Source organism: Rosa rugosa, chromosome 1 (genome assembly GCF_958449725.1).
Source record: "Rosa rugosa chromosome 1, drRosRugo1.1, whole genome shotgun sequence".
Lineage (NCBI taxonomy): Eukaryota > Viridiplantae > Streptophyta > Magnoliopsida > Rosales > Rosaceae > Rosa > Rosa rugosa.
In genome coordinates, this window is record NC_084820.1 from 60927137 (window position 1) to 60948095 (window position 20959).

The 20959-nt window shown below is 39.8% G+C and overlaps 5 protein-coding genes across 5 annotated transcripts; 1 reads left to right on the forward strand and 4 right to left on the reverse strand.

Moving 5' to 3' along the window:
* Positions 1–1934: 1934 nt before the first annotated feature.
* Positions 1935–2874, reverse strand: LOC133732104 (aspartic proteinase CDR1-like). Its single transcript, XM_062159575.1, has 2 exons — positions 2102–2874; positions 1935–2001 (listed from the first exon to the last, which is right to left on the reverse strand). The coding sequence occupies exons 1-2, from the start codon at positions 2872–2874 to the stop codon at positions 1935–1937; spliced, it is 840 nt and encodes a 279-aa protein (XP_062015559.1).
* Positions 2875–7995: 5121 nt separating this feature from the next.
* Positions 7996–9333, forward strand: LOC133732114 (uncharacterized). The gene has a single exon (XM_062159585.1). It carries the CDS (start codon positions 7996–7998, stop codon positions 9331–9333), a length of 1338 nt encoding a protein of 445 aa, XP_062015569.1.
* On the reverse strand, positions 9070–11959 carry LOC133743661 (uncharacterized). Its single transcript, XM_062171662.1, has 2 exons — positions 10779–11959; positions 9070–10464 (listed from the first exon to the last, which is right to left on the reverse strand). The coding sequence occupies exons 1-2, from the start codon at positions 10788–10790 to the stop codon at positions 9571–9573; spliced, it is 906 nt and encodes a 301-aa protein (XP_062027646.1). The 5' UTR covers positions 10791–11959; the 3' UTR covers positions 9070–9570.
* Positions 11960–13171: 1212 nt separating this feature from the next.
* LOC133725874 (nuclear transcription factor Y subunit B-3-like) lies at positions 13172–14212 on the reverse strand. Its single transcript, XM_062153267.1, has one exon. The coding sequence runs from the start codon at positions 14117–14119 to the stop codon at positions 13490–13492; it is 630 nt and encodes a 209-aa protein (XP_062009251.1). The 5' UTR covers positions 14120–14212; the 3' UTR covers positions 13172–13489.
* Positions 14213–16686: 2474 nt separating this feature from the next.
* LOC133743665 (uncharacterized) lies at positions 16687–19166 on the reverse strand. The gene is made up of 2 exons (XM_062171674.1): positions 18468–19166; positions 16687–17615 (listed from the first exon to the last, which is right to left on the reverse strand). Exon 2 carries the CDS (start codon positions 17597–17599, stop codon positions 16895–16897), a length of 705 nt encoding a protein of 234 aa, XP_062027658.1. The 5' UTR covers positions 17600–17615; positions 18468–19166; the 3' UTR covers positions 16687–16894.
* Between the last annotated feature and the right edge of the window lie 1793 nt (positions 19167–20959).

Sequence of the window (20959 nt, forward strand, 5' to 3'; positions counted from 1 at the left end):
AATCTAAAGAATATTTGTTCTGCCATTAACTCCACTTTGCCACCACCCTCGAAATGAATAGCCACTTTTGGTTCGTTTGGAATTGTCGTAGAGTTTTTTTTTTTTTGAGAAAATAGATAACTTCATTCATTTATCCATGGCCAGAAGGCACGTACATCAAATGCTGTATTACACCAAAATCATAAATGATATAAGCTACCAGACAAAGGACAGGTGACCCTCACTATTAACACATTCGCTCACTTATTGAGCCTAACCACAAGAAAGAAAATCCTCCCTACCAACTTCCCATGAAGTAGTAACTTAGCCGCCTAGAGACCTCAATTGGTGTACAACTAGAGAAACTAAGAGTTGAGGCACAATAGTTCTCTCAGAAAACCCTACCCCTCTAGTCGGCGTCTCCCGCCGTCCTTGCTGCTTTCTCACTGTGCCATGGCTACCATCGACGCCGTCACTGCCAGCTTTGCTGCCTCACTGGCGCTGGCTGAAGGGGGTAAAGCCCCGGATTTGGGAAAGATTGGTGGAGGACCAGTCCGGCGGTCTCTGCAATCTTTTCTTCTCGGAAAACCACTAACTCGTAAACCGGTGGATTCCAATGCCTTCAAGTCTCAACTTTTCAGAACCTGGATGGTGGAGAAGGCCTTCCGCGTCCAAGCAAAGGCGGACAACAGGTTTCTGTTCTCCTTCGACCTAGCTAGAGATCGGAACAAGGTTCTTAAGGGTGGTGTTTGGTGTTACGACCGGGCTCCGATCTGTCTGGAGGAGTATGATGGGGTCATCCCCATCGCCGATGTCCCTCTGAAGCACGTTCGGATGTGGGTTAGGGTTTCGGGTATCCCTCCTCTCTACGAGGAACCCGACAACCTCATTCTCATTGGAAACCTTCTGGGCGGCTACTTGGACTATGATAAGCGAGAGTTTCGCAAAGGGATTGTGCGCATCTTCTTCTCCCATGATATTTCAAAACCGGTTCTTCTCGAGCGTCGGGTCTTCCTGGCCCCCGGCGTTGAACCTATTTTGCAGTTTCAGTTCGAACACCTTAAGGGTAGATGTCCTCAGTGTGGTTTGATCACGCATTCTGGGGCGAAGTGTGAGGAGCCAGCGGCTCTTTCTGACCCTAGGGTTGTGACCTTTGGTGGCGGCTCTTCTTCCTTGGGCGGTTATTTTGCGTTCTCTGCCAAGAACCCCCGTGCGCCACCTTTGTCTTCTTCCTCTCTGCTGCCACGGAAGAAGCCAGTTATTCGACGTCTAGAACGAGTCACCACTGTATCTGTTGGTCCTGACGGTACTGTGCCAAACTCGTCAACTTTGGAAGGTATGGCCCATGAGGTTACATTGCAGGTTATGGCTACTGGGGTGACCTCGGTGGAACAGTCTGCTTTAGGTACCAAGGATCTTCCACCGGCCTCTACTATGCAAGCTGGTCAGCAGCAAATTGTGACCTATAAGAAGAGAGGTCGCCCAGGGGTAGCTGAACCCTCTCCTAAGAAAGTCAAAACTATACTGGGAGGCAAGATTCCCACTCTGCATGCGGAAGCTCTTGGTTTGACTGAAGCTGAGGATGATGTCACGCTTGTGACACTGAAGAAGAGGTTGGGTAGGCCGCTTGGAAGCAAAAATAAGGGTCTCCGGCCGCACAAGAAAGCGGGTTTGACTCCTTTGCGTCTTACCTATCCGGATATTGCTGCTACCCAGGAGATTGGCCCTAAAGCTAAGGGCAAAGGGAAACTCTAGGTTTCCCGGTTCTCTTCTGTGCCTAGTATTTGCTTTCTAGAGTCTAGTGCTATGTAAGTTAGCTTCTCTAATTGTACACCAATTGAGGTCTCTAGGCAATTAGGGTTGTTATAACAAGAAGCTTAGATAGTTTTGGGTTTTGGGCATTTAACTAGGTACTGTAATAAGTGAGCGCATTTGTCTACAGTGAGGGTCCCCTGTCATTTGCTTGGCAGCTCGTGCCAGCTAGAACTGTTGGTATGAGGCAGCTTGTGATGTATGTGCCTTCTGGCCATGGATAAGTTAATGAAATTATCTATTTTCTCTAAAAAAAAAAGAGTTGAGGCACAATGAAGTTGAATTATCTTCCGAGTCAGTGTAAATGTACGGCTCTAATTCTGGATCAAGCGTCATATTCAACTGAGTTACCACTCGGTCAAAAATATCTCGAGGTACATCTCCAAGAGTTGAGCCTGAGTCGACAATCATGTTAAGTTTATTGGCCAATGTCTTTGATGAGTTGAACGGAACAAATTCATTTCCGATGGTAATTCCTTCTACCGCCACAACATAAGATTCTCCTTCTATATCAACCAATGGTGTTGAGACCACCCCTTCACCCAAAACTTCACTCCCATTCCCAAAATTGATCTGGCTTTTAGTTGAGGGATCAGTATCTAGGGGCACCAAGCAATAAGAAAATCTCTTCCCTCCAACATGGGGAGCAATTTGAGAAACAAATGACAAGGGCCCCTTTCCAAGCCCAATCACTCCCATTTGATTTCCAGTTGCACCAACAGGACCAGCATCATTCAAAAACCCACACCCAAAGACAATATCTTTTAGAGTTACAACTTTACCTGTTTTGGATGTCAAGGTAATTGTTTCTTTTGCCAATACGCCTGTAGAGGATGCCTTGTCTGCATACGTGACACGATAATCACAATTTCCTTCAGGAAATTTTCTACAAATGTTTGGTGAATAGTTTGGTGGTCTGGCATCTCCAAGAAGTCTACACTCCCTTGCAGAACAAGTAATGTTTCTATAAGTCGAGGAATTTCTCGAGTCGAAGAGGGCATATTTGGTCTCGTAGCAAGCTTGACACGGCTGACATTGCGTCCATATTAGATCGCTACCTGTATTTGCAGGCTGCAGCTGCATAAATATCTAAGGGCGGGGTTCCCATTGAGAACTTCATATTAAAGCCATCACCCGAATCGGTTAGCAATGTGGATCCCGCTGTGTCTGGATCCATCAACCGTCGAAAAACTTTGTTGGTTTTGTGGTTGTAAAATGGTGAATTTGGAGAATTTCTTCGTATAAGATGGGCACTAAAGCCACCGTTGTTATTGATAGAAGTTGTTGCTGTAACAGAGTAATATACGAGATGAAACAAAAATATAGTGATGATTGCTATAGTATAATTTTTTTGATATAAAGGACAAAGGGTAGCCATAAGATTGAATTTAGGTAGTTATAAGAAGAAAATAAGTTGACTAATTGAGGAAGGATCACGATGGATATTTGAATCTCTTTGATATTTAGGCCACTGATATACTGAAATATGAACCGCAACATTCACAAATGTTTAAATAGAGGGTGGTAAAATTTGTGTTTATGGCTAAAAAGACACTAGCTAGTCTCACATGGAGATATGACCTTAATTAGTGCTGAAATTTTTGTTTTTAGAAATAACTTGGAGGATAATCCGGCCACGTTTTCCTGAAAAAACTCTAACCAATTGTTTAATGGGTTAATTACATATAAGTGCATATTTGAATGTTGTTTTAGCCATAAGGCCACCAAATATTTTTTTCCCTCATAAGACCACTACATTAAAAAGGATATTAAATTTTAGATATAAAAAACTAACATATTTACATAAATGCCATTAGAGTAAAAAGTCAACAATCATCTTCTCTCTCCTCTCCAGCGAGGTTTCCGGCCAATTCCGACGGGTCTCCGGTCGACCTCTGGCCAACTCCTGCGGGTCTCCGGCCGACCTCCGGCGAGTCTCCGACATACCTCCGGCCAACTTCCGGCGACCACAAAAGCTACTCCGGTGAGATCTCCGGCAAGGTCACAAAAACTACAATCACCAGCAACAAAAGCTACTGTCACTAGCAACAAAAGCTACTCTGGTGAGATTTCCGGCAACCTCCAGTGAGGTCACAAAAGTTTCTGTCACCAACAACAAAAGCTAATCCAGTGAGATTTGCGCAGCCTCCAGCATGGTAACAAAAACTACTACCACCAACACTAAAAGCTACTCTCATCAACAACAAAAACTACTCCTGTAAGATTTCCAGTAGTCTTCGGTGAGGTTACAAAAACTACTATCATCAAAACCAAAAGTTACTATCACCAACAACAAAAGCTACTTCCACTAACACCAATAACTACTGCCACCAACAACAAAAGCTAATCCGATGAGATATCTGCAGACTCCAGCAAGGTCACAAAAACTATTATCACTAACAACAAAAGCTACAACCACCAACACTAAAAGCTATTCACTAACAACAAAAGCTACTCCTGTAAGATTTCTAATAGCCTTCAGTAAGGTCACAAAAGCTACTGTCACCTACATTAAAAACTACTATCACCAACAACAAAAGTTACTCCTACTAACACTTATAGCTACTCTCATCACCAACAACAAATGCTACTCTCACCAACAACAAATGCTACTGTCATCAACACCAAAAATCTACTGTCACTAACACCAAAAGCTACTGTCACCAAAACCAAAAGTTACTCATCAAAACGCCAAAAGTTGCTCTAACCAACACCGAAAACTACTCTCACCAACATTAAAAAGCTACTGACATTAACAACGAAATCTACTCTCACTAACACCAAAACCTACTCTCAATGTACTAGCCTTTCTTCTTTCAAACCATCATTTATCAACCCAATAAAGCTACTGATAAGATAATAATGATTTGGAAATGCTAATCAAAGTTAATGCATGCCTAATCTAATACTATGCCCTTTTCCTTTCAAATCTACATTGAGAATCAATATAAATCAGCCAAGTCAGAGAAAAGCTACTTAAGTAACACACAGGAAGCTGCTCCCTTTAAGTTGATATACATTTAGACATGAATAACTTGAATAGAATATAAACTATAAATGTCCATGAATAGCAAACAGTAAACACTAAAACAAAAGGAAAGGCGAATCATGAATAAAATATAAACTACAAATGTCCAGTGGAAGAAGATAAGGCACATATAATATCTAAATGATTTCAAGGTCTATACAAAACAAAGCACTGTAATTCCAATGCACCAAAAATCAAAGACAAAATCAGATTGGTGGCCATTTCACTCCGCCTGACTCTGATAATCAAATCAACCACATTTCGAACACTAATTCACTAATAAAATATTAAGAACAATTGAAATCGAAGATCGGTCCGTGGCCACATACATTAGGCTTCATTCGTTTTCTCGTCAATTCAATTGCTTCGCTCTCCCTTGGATCAATTAGGTTTTCAACTAAGCAAACAGAGCAATCAGTCAATCAAATCCTTACAACAGTAGCAGTCTTGAGCTAATTTAACTTATCGGTACATTAGCTAAGCGTAAAATGAAAACGTACCTTGAATCTCAGATAGGGCTCGCGAGGCCAAGCTTAACAGCCGACTCAAGGAGATGAAACGCTTCGTTTCGGCCATGGAGATCTTCGAACCTATCTTCGACAACGAACTCCGGGAGCAACAAGAATACGTGTCTCGCCTCTTCTATGTCTAATCACAGGCGCAAATCATACTTGCAATATGCAATTACAGCGATCACTTAGGAGTATGAAGACGATGGAGCCGAGCCTTGGAGACGATACTCAGGGCTTAAAGACGACGAAGCTGAAGCGAGCCGAGGATGAGCACGAGGCAGATAGTGTGCCTTCATATCAGAACGACGGCCATCGTAATTTGACGGGCGAGGTCAATTCCATGGCTCAATTTTGGAATTGAACAGAGAGAGAGAGTATGTGAGAGTGATTGATCTGTATTTGGCTCCGATGCGGTTAGTTTTCTTGGATAGAAGGGAAAAATCGTCAGTAATGGAAAATTTGTGGATGAAAGTGGCCTTATGTGTACAAGAAAAATTAGGTGGCTTTATGACTAATTAAATTTTCAAAATGACACTTGTGTGTCATTTTCTATTGTTTAATTGGGCAAAGCCTAAAGGCATGGGTTCATTTTCTGACATTCATATGGAATGGTTTTCTCAAGCTCCAGAGTGTGTCCTGGATGCCCTACAGTACGATTGTAATCGTATAATTCATTAATACAATTTCATCTTTACCTCAAAAAAATAGAACTGCCCACCAGGCTTTACGATATTTTGATATAATGACGGGTCAGGGTTCATTATAAATTTAAAGATCCAAGCCCGTTTATATAAACGGGGCCTTACAGGCTTTTTCGGGCAGGGCCAGGTAGCCCTCATTTATCCGGGCTGGATCTATATTCTCTAGTTCCCAATAATAAAAAATTTAATCTACATTTAATTTTGTATCTAAGTAAATTAATTAGGGTTCTTGAAGTATAGCTTGCGTAATTAATTTCGAGAAAGAACATTCGCATGCATATAGATATATATTTATATGAATGTGTGTGTATTTATATATATGCACACACACACACAAATATATATATATATATATATATATATATATAGAGGCCTTCCAATGAGGGATCCCTTTTTTTGGTATTTTATAGGGATAGGCCTTATACCAACTTTTCGATCATATTTTCACATCTCAACCGTTCAGTTTTTAGGTCCTAATGTGTAGATCACTTCTACAAATTTTCAGCCAAATCGGTGATCGTTAAGGCATCCAAAACTGCAATTTACACGAACGGACCGAATCTGTCGAACCGGAACCGTTCGTGTTTATAATGGTAAATTGCAGTTTTGGATGCCTTAACGATCATAAAATTGGCTGAAAATTTGCAGAAGTGATCTATACATTAGGACCTAAAAACTGAACGGTTAAGATGTGAAAATATGATCGAAAAGTTGGTATAAGGCATATCCCTATAAAATACCCAAAAAAGGGATCCCTTAGAGGAAGGGCCCTGTATATATATATATATATATATATATAGGAAGCCGTTCGAAAGCGGTCGTCCGCTCTATAAGTAACAAAACCCTTCTGTGAATTCAGCAGAATTTCGCCGTTACCGGAAAACGATGTCAGTGGTTTAAATTTATAAGTATTGTCCAACACACAAAACGGGATGGTGACCGATTCTTACCCCATATTCCTTCATCACCCACATCTCATGCTGATGATAGGACGTGTTCTGGAAAAGTATGCACAAGCACCCTCTTGAAGCCCCAAGCACTTCACATGTAGCTTCAATTTTACAAGTCCCACAATCAGGTTTTGGCACTTCCAAGTATGTCTCACAGGCTAAATCGAGTGAATTAATTACTGTAGTAGTGCCGCACTTTAACGTCGTCACCAACCAATGGAGAGCTCCCCTTAGAGCAAGTTCACCCGTTGGGTCACCAGGGCACCAGGGCACCAGGGCAGGACACTATTCACTGCCACTGGATCTTTGCTTCCACCCGTTGGGTCAGGGTCACCAGTCAGTTACTGTTCATCGAATATTTTATTAATTTGTTTTTGTAAAATGAGAAATGTATGATGTAAATAAATAGTATTGATAAACAATTTTAAAATGCAATCAAAGAAAATTTTTTTGGTAGACAAATTATATGTCCACTGACACTCTTTTTTTTATTTTTTTATTTTTTTTTTAAAAAACTTCACCGACACTTTTATCACATATACACTACCGACAAAGTTTTTGAAAAGTGTGAAAATATTTAAAACTCCACCGACACTTTTATCATGTACACCACCGACAAAGTTTTTGAAAAGTGTGAAATTTTTTTGCTTTTCCCCCGACAATTTTGTCCACCGACACCACCGTGTGAAATTTTTTTTAACTCCACCGACAAAGTTTTTGAAAAGTGTGAATTTTTTTTTAACTCCACCGACAATTTTGTCCACCGACACCACCGACAAGTTTTTTGAAAAGTGTGAAAATATTTTAAAATCCACCGACACTTTTATCACATGCACACCACCGACAAAAATTTTGAAATGAGTGAGAGATAACCCACCGACACTTTTATGTGTGAAAAAATTCAATAAATAGACATGATACGCTAACTACATACACATACCATTCGAGCTTAACAAACCTTCACCCTTTCTACTTCTCTACCATAACATATTTCCTAAATTTCCCTCGTTGCAATGAACAATTTGTGGGATCAAATTCGACGGTCTCAGGATGAAGATGATGAAGAGATGATGGCCACCAACGCCATTGTCATCGCTGCAGTTGCAGAAGAATCTGGAAACCAACACCGAGGGCGCGGTTCTCATCCGGGTCGTGCACCAAATGAGGAACGACTTAGAGAAGAAAGGGGCAAAGGTATGTTGGCCGACTACTTTGTCGACCGGCCAGTGTTCAAAGATCCGGTGTTCCGAACACGTTACAGAATGAGTCTCAATCTCTTCAAGCGTATATCTACTGACCTTTGCCAGTATGATCGTTACTTTGTGCAAAGCTCAGATGCTACCGGCAAAGTCGGACTGCTTCCGGAGCAGAAGATGACAGTTGCCTTGCGAATGCTTGCTTACGGTGCAGGGGCAGATCAATGTGCTGAGTATTGTCGGATGGCGAAATCCACCTCCGTCGCAGCCCTTCAGCACTTTACACGAGGAATTGTTGATCTTTACTCAGCAGAATACCTCCGCGCTCCAACTGCAGCGGACCTCAGACGACTTCTTGCCAAAGCTGAGAGGAGAGGTTTTCCAGGAATGATTAGGAGCATCGACTGTATGCATTGGCAATGGAAGAATTGTCCGACAGGTTGGGCTGGAGAATATAGTGGTAGGAAACAGATCCCCACTATCATCCTGGAAGCAGTCGCATCTTACGACACCTGGATTTGGCACGCATTCTTTGGAATTCCCGGGGCATGCAACGACCTGAACGTCTTAGCAAAGTCTCCGTTGTTTGATGAGCTTACCGCCGGTAGAGCACCTCTGATCCAATTCCAAGTTAACAACAGAGCTCACAGTTTAGGGTACTATCTCGCCGACGGTATTTATCCTCGATGGGCGACTTTCTTGAAAACTGTTCGAAATCCTACACGCCCCAAGGAAATCGAGTTTACAAAGGCTCAAGAGGGGTATAGGAAAGATGTAGAGAGGTGTTTTGGTATATTACAGTCAAGGTTTGGTATTGTTAGAGGAGCTGCTCGTGGGTGGCATAAAGAGGACCTTCGATACATTATGTTAACGTGTATTATATTACACAACATGATTGTCGAAAATGAACGACCTGAAGACAGTGACGATGAGTTGGAGTCCGATGATGAGGAAGCTAACAATATGAGGCCCAGGATTGCTGAGGTATGGGAGGGACCAACCGGTAGAGACTTTGATCCTGTTGGTAGAGATGCTCATCATATGAACGGATTCATGGACCGCTACCAACAAATTAGATCTGACCAAAGTCACTCCAACCTTCAGGAAGACCTCATTCAACACTTTTGGGAATTTCAAGGCAATAGGAGTATCTAGATCTGCTATTTGTGTGTGTTTTCTATTAGTTTTTATGTTTTTAATTATGTTTGTGTGGTTTCTACTTTAGTTTTTATGTTTTTAATTATGTTTGTGTGGTTTCATTTAGCTTTTAATTTCCTGTTGGTATTATTAAAATAAATTTTCATTTCATCAATCTAATATTACATAAGTGCAAAACCAAGCATTGGAATCATAACAATACAATTATTTAAAATATATAACTCCCTAATTTTCCTAATCCTCATCTTCATTAGGAATCCAATTTGTGTTTGCAGGGTCATCCATATGGTTGGGGTTGGTGGATTCACCCGAAGAGAAAGGTGGAGAAGGGACACCACCAGTGAATGGTGGTTGTGGGAAGCCACCGGGGAAAGGAGATTGTGGATAATACCCACCGGGGAATGGTGGTTGTGGATAGCCACCGGGGAAAGGAGGTTGTGGATAGCCACCGACAAACGGAGGTTGTGAATAATATCCACCGGTGAATGGTGGTTGTGGGAAGCCAGATCCACGGGATGCATCTTCAGCTTCTTTCTCCGCAATTTTTTTTTGTTTTCTTTGCCAGTAATTCTTTTTGGTTGGCGTCATCTTACTTGTGTCCATCTCCATAATACGCTCTTCCCTCTCTTGATTTTTGAATTCCCTCTCTTGAATATCCAATTGCAAGCGTATATAATCTCGTTGTTGTTGGTCACGGAGATGTCGAGCATATTCCTCATCACGTTTCTCCTTGGCAGACAACATTGATGTTTGGTTGGTTGCTATAGTCTCCACAGCGGCTGTCAGAGGACTGGAATCATTAGATGCTTTCTTTCCTTTCCGAAGAGCTTCTTTGGCAGCCTTCTTTCCTTGAGGCCTCACCGAAGGATTGGGAGTTGCATCGGCGTTTACCTCATCTGCATCTATGTCCAACTGGACATGAGAATCAGGAACGGATTGTTGTGTGTGCATCCGTTCAGTTCCTCCCCTGGAGGTTCCTCCAGCCGAAGAGGAAAGGTTTGGAATGTCATCAAATTGTTGAAACCCCTTAACAATCTCGTAACATTCTAAACTAATGAAATCACCTTTTTTTGCTTTTCCTTTCGATTTGGTCATCGCAGCTCTCCACAAATCTTGTGCTTGACGTAGCTATTTAATTTAAACAAAAAAGTATAAATCTATTAGTACAAATATAAACGAGGTACAATGTATCAACTATTTAAATATAAGGTGAGTATAATGTATAATTTAAATAAAATGAAGTCTAAAGTATGATTATGAAGTACTAATTTGAAGTATAATTATCAACTAAATTTTAATATATCAACTAATAATTTAAAGTATAATTATCAACAAAATATTTCAACTAATAATTTAAATTAAGATGTATCAACTAATTAAATTTTAATATACACTAAAAGAATCATAAAAATTAATATTCGTGTTACACTACAAATTCATACCTCATCAATCATATTCGCATCACTCTTGTACCAAAGCTTCGCTTGCCTTAACGCACAATGCCAAGCATAAAGTTCGACTTTCAAGGTTTTCCACCTCCCTTGAAAAGCTTGCAATTATCGGACATATCCATCCCAATGTTCGGCATAGTGTTGGCGTACCTCTATCCATAGATCATCTTTTCTTCGTTCCGTACCCTTTGCCGAATCTTGGCTAACAGCCCTCCAAGACTTGCACAATTGAATGTCTTCAATAGTCTGCCAACGTGTCCCGTCAATACTTGGATCTCCTACGGGTTGGACAATCGTATTGCCTCGTACACTCATATTGGAATCAAAAAATTGTAGAGTATGAAAGCTATGAGGAGAAGGAACAAAAAAATTTGAGGAAAAAAGATGATTTTTTTGGTGTGAGAAGTAAAATAGGAGGTGAGGTATTTATAGGAAATTTTTGTTCTATTTTTTTTTGTTACCGTTGTAATCTAACGGTTACAAAGATTTTTTTTTTTTTTTTTGTTTTTACCTCTGCAAAACAGGAATTATAGGTCCATAATTCTTTGCCGTCCGATCCCTTCAATTATCATAAGCAACGGTCCAGATATGTTGACCGTTGCATTCAAATTCCCATGCACTTGCAACGGCAACTTGCCACGTCTCCAGCCGCATGCCGCTACACGCCAAGAAACTGGTTCGCACGCTCCTGCAAGGCTTGTCGGCGCTACGTGACAAGCGACTGCCTCCCACTCCACCAAGCCGGCGCGTCTCCCCTCTCCTCTTCTTTTTGGGCCAGCGTGGCAACCTGGGTCACGGGCTCAGTCACCCTCCTACCCGAGCTTGTGACCTGGGCCGCCCACTGTTCTCTTGCCCCAGATCCGGTGGAAGTTGCAATAGTCGGTTTCTGGTGTCCCAGGCTGCAAAACTGACGTGGTGCCCGGGCAAAACTCAGCCCGGTGAACTTGCCCTTACAAATACTGCAGAGTTCGAAATAGTATTACCATCTCCAAGATTTAGTTCTTAACCTGTAGATCATGGATTTATAGATCCTAGTTCGATCAGGACCATTATCCGATAAGGTAATTACCACCTTGTAGTCGTCACTAATATAGTCATAACCAAATCCATACTTGATCATATATTGATTCTTGCATTCGCTTTTACCTGAGTGCAATGGCGGAGCTAGGATTTTAAGATAGGGTGGGCTAAAAAAAAATTTAATAAAAGTTTACTAATGCTTAAATTTATTTATTTATTTTCTTAAATTTTACTAGTAACATGTTTTATTCTTTCGTTAAATTAAACCACATCATATATTAATTACATATTAAATAATCAAATAGCTAACTGATCCAAAAAAATCAACATTATAACATTTGATAGAAGTTCGATAACAAAAGTCTAAAACAAAAGAACATATCTACTCAAATTTTATCTTGTGCTCTTAAATAGAACCAAAAATATTTAATTATTGAATTTGTATCATAATTTTCAGCTAACTCTTATTCTGACCTAATTTATCTAAAAAAGCAAGCTTTTTATGTGAATATGTCTCTTAAAGCAGAATAGAAAATAAAACACAATCAAATACTTCAAGCAAAGAAATAACATAGCTATAACCCAAAAAAAATAACATATGGGCTAACTTTAGAAATTTGAGGTGAGCTACTTTTTAATATTTAAATTTTTAAACTAAAATTAAGCTATAAATTAATGTTTTTTCAAAATTTAGGGTGGGTTGTAGCCCATCGGAGCCCGTGTGTAGCTACGCCTTTGCTGAGTGTTCATCCAGCACAACCCAATCCTAATAGGCTAACATCATGCTATTTGTTGCCATAGTGATGCTGGTGCTTTCTTTCTGTGACGTGCCTTCAATTATAAGCTTTTTTTAGAAGTTGGTACCCCTCGTCGGTTTACGGGTTGAACTTTTGGACCATCAAATAAAAAAAGGATTCAAATATGATGAGATGCATAGGAGAAAAAAGGATACAGTCACACTGGAGAAAAGAACCAGAAAAACTTAAAAAAAAAAAAAAAAAAACCCCTCCTAGGACTAGGATCACTGGAGCCCCTTGTATAGTTTCATAGAGAAGTTAAAGGTCAACTAGTGTCCTGGGTTTATGGAGCCACTTAAGCTTCAAACTTGAAGTCCCCAACAACCCATCAAAATCAAACTAGTGAAAGAAACCTCCATAAATACCACCAAGTTGCTGTCTCTCACCACAACCAATCAATATTGGGCTTCAATAAATTTCGGTACACCCAAAAATAAATTCACAAGTGTGGAAACCATGTCTAATTCAGGTCAGTGCAGATGGGATTGGATCCTTGGACATTTCTCTATTTGGTAACACACAAGAGGTTGGGTCATTGTTGAAGTACTCAGTACTCTTTCCCCAAAACAACACAAATACAAATCCCATTGAATCATTGATGCTGAACCACATTGATGAAAACAACTAGGATGAAGAAACAAGAGCTCTACTACTACTGCTGCTGCTGCTGCTGCAGCATACATAGTCCAATATGACACAGAAAAACAGACAAAAAAAAAAAAAAAAAGTTTCTGTCTTCTTCTTCTCTGAGTTCTCTCACTCAAATTAGCTACATTGTACTATGCACTATAGTACACACTATCTCATTTTCCCTTTCTTACAATTACACACATTATATAGCGACAATTACTCCAAGAATTCACCATCTTTTAGCAAGTAAAGTACCTACCTTGACCTCACTGAAGCTCCACCGCCGGAACCACCGCGCTTCTCCCCTATCCCCATTTGATGTTGATACCCACCTGAGCCGTACACGTGTCCCTGATGATGACCCAACATCCCCATCCCACCACCATAAACCCCATTAAACGCGCCGCCGCCTCCTCCGCCGCCGCTCGTCCCGGAGCTCAATCCGCCTCCGCTACCGCCGCCGCCTCCAGCAGCCGATCCTCCGCCTCCGGAGCCGCCTTCCTTGTCTCTTCCGGCGGTTCCGACGGCGCCTTTCTCTCCTTCCATCTCGCGGTACTTCTGGAGATAGATCTTGAGCGGCTCGACGTACTCCTCGAATCCCAAGGTGGTCATGGCCCAGAGCAAATCGTCGCCGTTGATCGTCTTGCGCTTCTCGCGCTGGCACTTGTCGGAGGCCTCGCCGGTGACGAAGCTGATGAACTCGGAGACGCACTCCTGGACGGTCTCCTTTGCGTCCTTGGAGATCTTGGCGTTGGCCGGCAATGCCTTCTTCATGATGCGGCTCACGTTCGCGATCGGGAGGAACCGGTCCTGCTCACGCGCCGACAGCTCCCCTCCCTGCGAGTGGCCGTTGTGGCCGCCGGAGTCGTTGTCCGAGTCGGCCATCGGAGAGATTCTTTTTCCGGGGTCTCTGGAGGAGAGCGGCTGCGCTGCGTTGCGTTCAAGTTCGAGACTTTTGGAGAAGAGTTGTTGGGGTCCGTTGGATCCGCGGGGTAATTATGCTGCGCCGCGACACGTGGCGAAGCTGGATCCGTTCGTTTAACGATAAGTGTGGTACACCTGGCGGGTACTGGGATGTCGGATGGGTTCTGGGGTCGGAGATCTGGACGGTTGAGAAAATGACATGCAATATATTGTCTGTTTTGGAGAATCTTCAGGTGGCTGCTACGACTGTAGCCGAGTCGACTCTTTTAGACTATAGTCAAGCGTTTGACAATAGTCATAGTGATGTAATGATGTCAGACTAGATGACACTTATGAAGTTCGCTATAATAGTATCACACTGCTACTACCAGGTAGAGAAACAAGAGACTAATTCGTCCCCTGCAAACTTAGAAAGTTAGAATGGACAATGGGTGGTGGCCGAAGGAAACTCATTCTAGAGTTTAGCTCTATTATAGTCATGGATGAAGAAAGATTCTAACAATTTTAGAAACAAAAAGACAAATGCTAGCAATGGCCGTATAAAAATAGTTTTTGCAAAAGAACAATCAAATAAGAAAATCGTCATCTTCAAATTATTGTTTAAATATGCTAAATTGGTCTGAACCCTCTGTCAGTGTTTTCAAATTTAATGTTTATGGCTCTTGAAGTGGTAATTCTTGAAAAATTAGTGCAGGAGGTGTCATTCGTAACTCTTATGAGAGTTGGATTAATCGTTTCGTTTTCAGACCAACTTGAGTATCGGGGAAGTTCTCGTGCTGAATCATGGGGTCTATATTATGGTCTAAAGAAAGCTTTTAACCGCAGAATTAGTATGCTAAAGATCAAAACTGATTCCTCTATTTTGGCTAAACTTATCCTCAACAGTGATATATCTTTGCATCCTTTTGGCTTCCTTATCTCTTGCTTCAAAAATCTGCTAGCTCAATTCCAAATTTCCAATCAGCGTCTGTGAAGCATATTTATAAAGAAAGTAATACAGTTGTTGATTGTCTTGCAAAGAATAACGTACCCATGGCTATGGAACTCTTAAACTTGAAGACTCTCCCTCTCATGCCTCGCAAGCTTATTCAAATAATATGGACGATGTTATTGCTAGAGTTGGGATTAGGAAGTCTAAAATTAGACATGTTGTTAGGTCTTCTAGTTAGTGTACGTATTTTTTGTTCTTTGTTCTTGGCCTTTTAGGCCCCAAGTAACCAAAAAGAAATCATTCGTCTAGTTATTTATTATAAAATAGATTGACGACTATATATGCATATTAGTCAAAAGATTAATAATATGGCTAATTATTTGCATAAATGAACTTAATCGTAAGGAATTAGAAAGAAGATCTTCATTCTTAATTAAAAAATAAATAAAATCATTTGGTGTGGTAAGGTTGGGCGAGCTGCCTAGCATGAAACTTCTATGTCTAGAGTTTGAGTCTCAACTCCCATTAATTTGTGGCCAGCAGGTTTGAGGGGCATTCGAGTTCGAGCGCTTGTGGCGAAGGGTTAGTCTGGCTTTGCTGGAATACCCTCGTGGACCTCGGTCCGAATACTAACTGGGTAGGTGTGCTACTAACTCGCTAATGTAACCAACATGACTTGCTACCTCACTCCCGATAAAAAAAAAAAAAATTTAATAATAATAAAAAAAAAAAGACCTGCTAGCATTGTTCATATTAAAACATGATTGTGAACTTTGACCCCAGAACAGAAAGGCTTTGTGGATAAAGTACGTGTAATCTTCTTCCCTTGAGGATTACCAGGAGGGATGGAGAAGGAAGCAATCTGCCAATATGGATAAGCTGCAACATGGGCAGTCAGAATCCCATTTACTATCTGCCCAAAAGTCTTATGGCAAAAATTTATTGCCCCTGTCATCATCTCAGAGATTTCCAGCTATTCAGCTTAATTATGCAAAGCGCGTCAGTGGCAGACATAGAAAGAAGATCTCTGCAAACTGAAACGTACACCAGCTGCTATGATTCTCCATTGATAAGGAAAGAAGTTACACTTTGAAGAAGTACAGAGTTTGTGTATGGTAAACCAAATTTAGCTAGGTAAGGCTCAATCTCCATAGTGGAAGTTTTATAGTGCTCCAAAGTATGAACATTTCAAAGTGGGGAGCTGTTGGATAAGTCATTGTACGGTGTACGATATATCTCACGTAATAAACTAATTTAACGGCTCGAAGCGGTTTTAGAGTTTCAATACTAGTTGCAAAGTGCAGGATTCATTGGCACATAAATGAACCAAAAGTTAGAACTCTGACTGATATCGGTGAAAAGATGAAATCTAGAGAGGCTATGATATGAATTAATTGTATATGCTCAAACAGTTAAGGGTCCATATATATTTGATTTGATTTAGAAAAAGATTTAATATTAACCCTGAATTGTCTTCCAGAATCCATAAAAGTGAGAAAACAGATCTAAATAGCTAGAGAGCAAAAAGATGTTGAGCAGAAAAAGAAAAGCAAAGTAGGAATTCCATCAAAAATCATATGTTTATTGACTTTTAAGCTTTTGATACTTAAATTAATATGCATTATGAGAAAAGAGAAAGGGGGCAATAGTACAAGTGCTTTAGTAGGTATCCAAAGTTAGTCATAAGCAGAAAGTAACAAATAAGAACAGAAGATGTACTAATCTATAACATTAGCAACCAAATCCAGGAGGATCAAAAACTCAAAATGTGGTGAACTGTGAAAAGGGGCTAGCTAACTCTTTAATCAAGCTTCAATCTCAAACCTTGAACACTTGATTGAGCCCATGGATATGTCAATTTCAATCATATTTTCTTCCTCATTGATCTCAGCTAAGAACTCAAATAGAGTATGCTGTTGGAAAATGGCCTTCTGTGACAAACCTGACATTTTCTGTTGCAGACTAAAGATGGACTCTTCTTCCTTGTCATGGCCAACATAATATCCGTCAGGGAGGGATATTTCGATGAGGCTTTCCTCGTCAGAGATTGAACCGTCTGAGCAATCTGGACTCCGATCCACATTGTCTCCAAATGGCCAGTCTAGTACTTCAGACTCCTCACTAGTTGATAAGTCATCAAGGCATGCACTTTCTGCTACCAAATCTGGTGTTGAACTTTGTGGCGCTACTAAGTATTTGGGAGCCTCATTGTTCATACTTGCTTCTTGAACTTCCTTGTCTTGTATAGAAGCACTTTCATTATCAGACTTAAGAACAACTTTTTCTTCAACTAATCTCTCAAGCAGAACAGGTTTTTGCTTGGAACATGTGAAGAAAAGAGTTGAGAATATCAATGCTATAGATGTTAGGAAGATGGAGTAGAAACCAAAGCCCAGTATCAAACCCACCAATATAAGCAATGGAGCAAGAACCACAATCAATGGTGGTGGGAATCTGAAGAACCACAAAGGAGTAGCCATTTGATCTTCAAGTATGTTTTTCAACTCCATGAAGAACCACAAAAGCCTAAGTAGCAAGAACAAAAAACAATTAAGCTAAATTTGAGAGGATGAGAGCAAGCTTTCCCTGTATGATTGAACAAAAATATCTACAGCAGAAAGCTGACAGATTGCCCTTTTCAAGTCCAGAATAAGCAAAATGAAGGATCTAAGATTAAAGACTTTTCAAGAAACAAAGTACAATCTTCAAATCTCTAGTGCTTTTCTAGCTCAGGTATATGAATATTTAGAACTTCAAAACTAGAAAAGTATAGAGCACTTTATTTTAAGCTAGTTCTATGAAAAACGGCATGAAATAGAGGAAGGAGGGCATGAAGTAGATCGGAAGGAAGCCAGTATGAATCTAAGCTGTAGTGTGCTTTGAGATTTGAGGAGCAGGTCTCACCTAATTAACTAGTCTGCAAAGCGGAAGCAAAGTGAGCAGAAGAAGATATATTATATATTTACTTAGTAGTGTTATAAAATTGAAGGGCTGGGACTGAAAGGGTTGTTTCTCTCTTCAGAGAGACTCACCGTTCCCAAGTCCCCATTAATCCTAAACAACTGCGTTTCTTTTTTCTAATAACAACTACCACCAATCAGGGTGGTTTTACTCTGCAACTGATTCTCTTGAAAAACCTAAAACCCTCCCCTAGTTTCTTTGTATTGGTTGGTTTCAGTCTGAAAAACTTGGAAATTAGAGAACACCATGTGCCACCCATCTGAGCTCACACATGGCACTTCTCATCCAACTTCGATGCAACAAAAACAAAGAGAATTGGACCAAGAACTGTAAAATTGACTATTATATTGTTGTTTTTCCTATCCCTTTCTTAATTACTTGTCTTCAACTCCAAGAAGGGTTTTTCAGAAAATGTACCTGAATCTTCATCAAAGATGGATAAACCCCTTCTTTAGCTCATTTCTCATCCCAGAAGCTTGCTTTTCTTCATGGATCACTCAAATAAACTCAATTCAAAAGACCCAGTTTTCTGCAGGAATCAAATTGCTTTGACACTTGTCTTAGACTATCTGGTCTTGGAGACCCATCAACCAAAACCATTTCTTTTAATTTGCAGCAATTTATAGGAAGAATGGCAGTCAAAGAAGATCTAATTCGATCAGTAGTCAATTTTCAAACTTCACACATACATCCAAACCTATTATATCTTCAGCCACAAATCAAAGATTAGCTAACATGCATTCTGCAGAAAACCCATGCATAGCTGTTTCAGATTGGAATTATAAGCAGTCAGAGACAAAAGCAACCAGGCATGGTCACTTATTCATCCCAAAGAGAAAGAGCAAAACTAAAAGTGGCAACTGTATATCCTGCAGTTCTACTTTGTTTTAGCATGACCATTTGAAAATCATTACGTACGATATCACGTCAAATTGCTGTGAGATCTTTTGAGATACAGTGGTTAAAGAAGGAAGTTGTCTTTATGAGGTGGGCAATCAGGTGTAATTAAGAAATCTCTATGTAGCATTTTATTAAACATTTTGATGATCCGATCGACCTTAATAGGAACTAATAAAATTCAAAGAAACTGTGAAGTTTCGGTGTGAAAGAAAAGCAAAGAATGGTCGTGTCGGTAAGTAATCCAACAAATCATAGTGGAAATTCTTAGGTGAGTCTACGAGATAAATTAACTGACACAAACTATTAAAAATTGAGAACAATATCGACCTTGTTAATAACTCATTTGGCCTAATAATCGACTCTAATCCCATCTAGTAAAACACAGAATAACACCATCAAAGCCTGTTTTATAGCAGTAACTCTCGAAATTTACTTTTCTCATATACATAATTCTCAACTTGTTAATAACAGATGGAGGTAGCTAGGAAAAGGGGATCAACTTATAAATCATCATTGTGAAATGAAAAGATACAATGAAACATCATAGAGATGATGACATTGTGGTGAGTGGTGACTAATGGTTCCATCTTTAATTAGATTGTTAATCGTGGTTAGTATTTCTGGTATGCTTAACTAATGATGATATTCTTTAAGTATGCTTCAACATATGGGGCCTTCTATAGCTATATGCATATTTTCCATACTCTTCACCAACTACATAATCATCATCTGCTGCTTGCTTGCTTAGCCTTAATTATTAATCATCTTTCTTAATTAAATGTGTCTTTTAGTAAGCTCCAAATTAGTGTGGATGGCCTACTCTTCAACTGATTCATCCATGCCATGAAATTAATCATGTCGACGGTTTGAGAACTTTTTCACTTTCAAAGCAATTTTGAGTCCAAAAGACAATTTAGGTATTTGTTTTCTTCTTTTCTCCTTTAACCCCTAGGTTAAGTTCATGCTACTGGAAAAGAAGCTTGAATAAATATTATAATATGGCAACATTTATATGACAAGATAGGTTTATGTGATTAACCTTTGAGTAAATAAAGTACTACGACAAAGTCGAATTGATCTATATATAGTTTTCAACTGATGACTGAGTGAGATAAGTCAAAACATACATAGAAGTATCATGTACGTCTAATACAGTAATATGTTGTTAGGTAATTTGAGTTATGTTATGTTGTTGGATAATAGACACTGAATGGCAACACATTCCTACTCATGAGTTGAATGAGATAATGCCATTGTAGGTTTTTTTTTTTTTTTTCATTTTTTTCTAATGAAGCTTTTGTTTATTCTTTATTGAGTTAATTAAGAAAAAAAAAGAGTTAATTAGATTAAAGTCTAAAATCTAGACCCTATATTGATTGTAGTCCGAATGAATTTTTTTGTTAATCGCGGTCCTATGACTCAGCTGCCAATTTGCCATATTGGATTTATTTCCTTTTCTATCTTGCTGACTCAACATCTAAATTTTTCAATCATAATATACCCTTATTTAATATCTTTTGCACAAAAAATAGTAAAAATCAATATATTAACTGTAATCCTAAATTATTGCAAAATTATGTTTTTTTTTTTTTTTGAAGAATATCATGTTGATATATATTAATACTCAGGCCCTGACCATTACATATCCTCCCTCTACCATCTCTGGGTAGATAAAGAGTTTGTGAAAAATCACAGCGATACATAGATTAGGTCCGATCATTTGACGGTACACATGCTCACTTATTCAAGCAAGCCTACAGACTATGAAATAACATAGTAAATAAGCAAGCCTAAAGGTAGAAACTTATAGTTACCCTAAAAACAAAGGAAATAGAGTTCCCTTAAAAAGGAAATTATTGAACAAAGTAAGGGGACAAATAGTAAGCCCAGCCCATCTGCTCTCCTGCCTAGGCCCAACAGTTAAGCCCAGCCCATCTTCTCTCCACAGCCCAATGGCCTTCATGCTTCACGCACACCTGCTGTGGCTATGACCCTTCATCGACGCCACC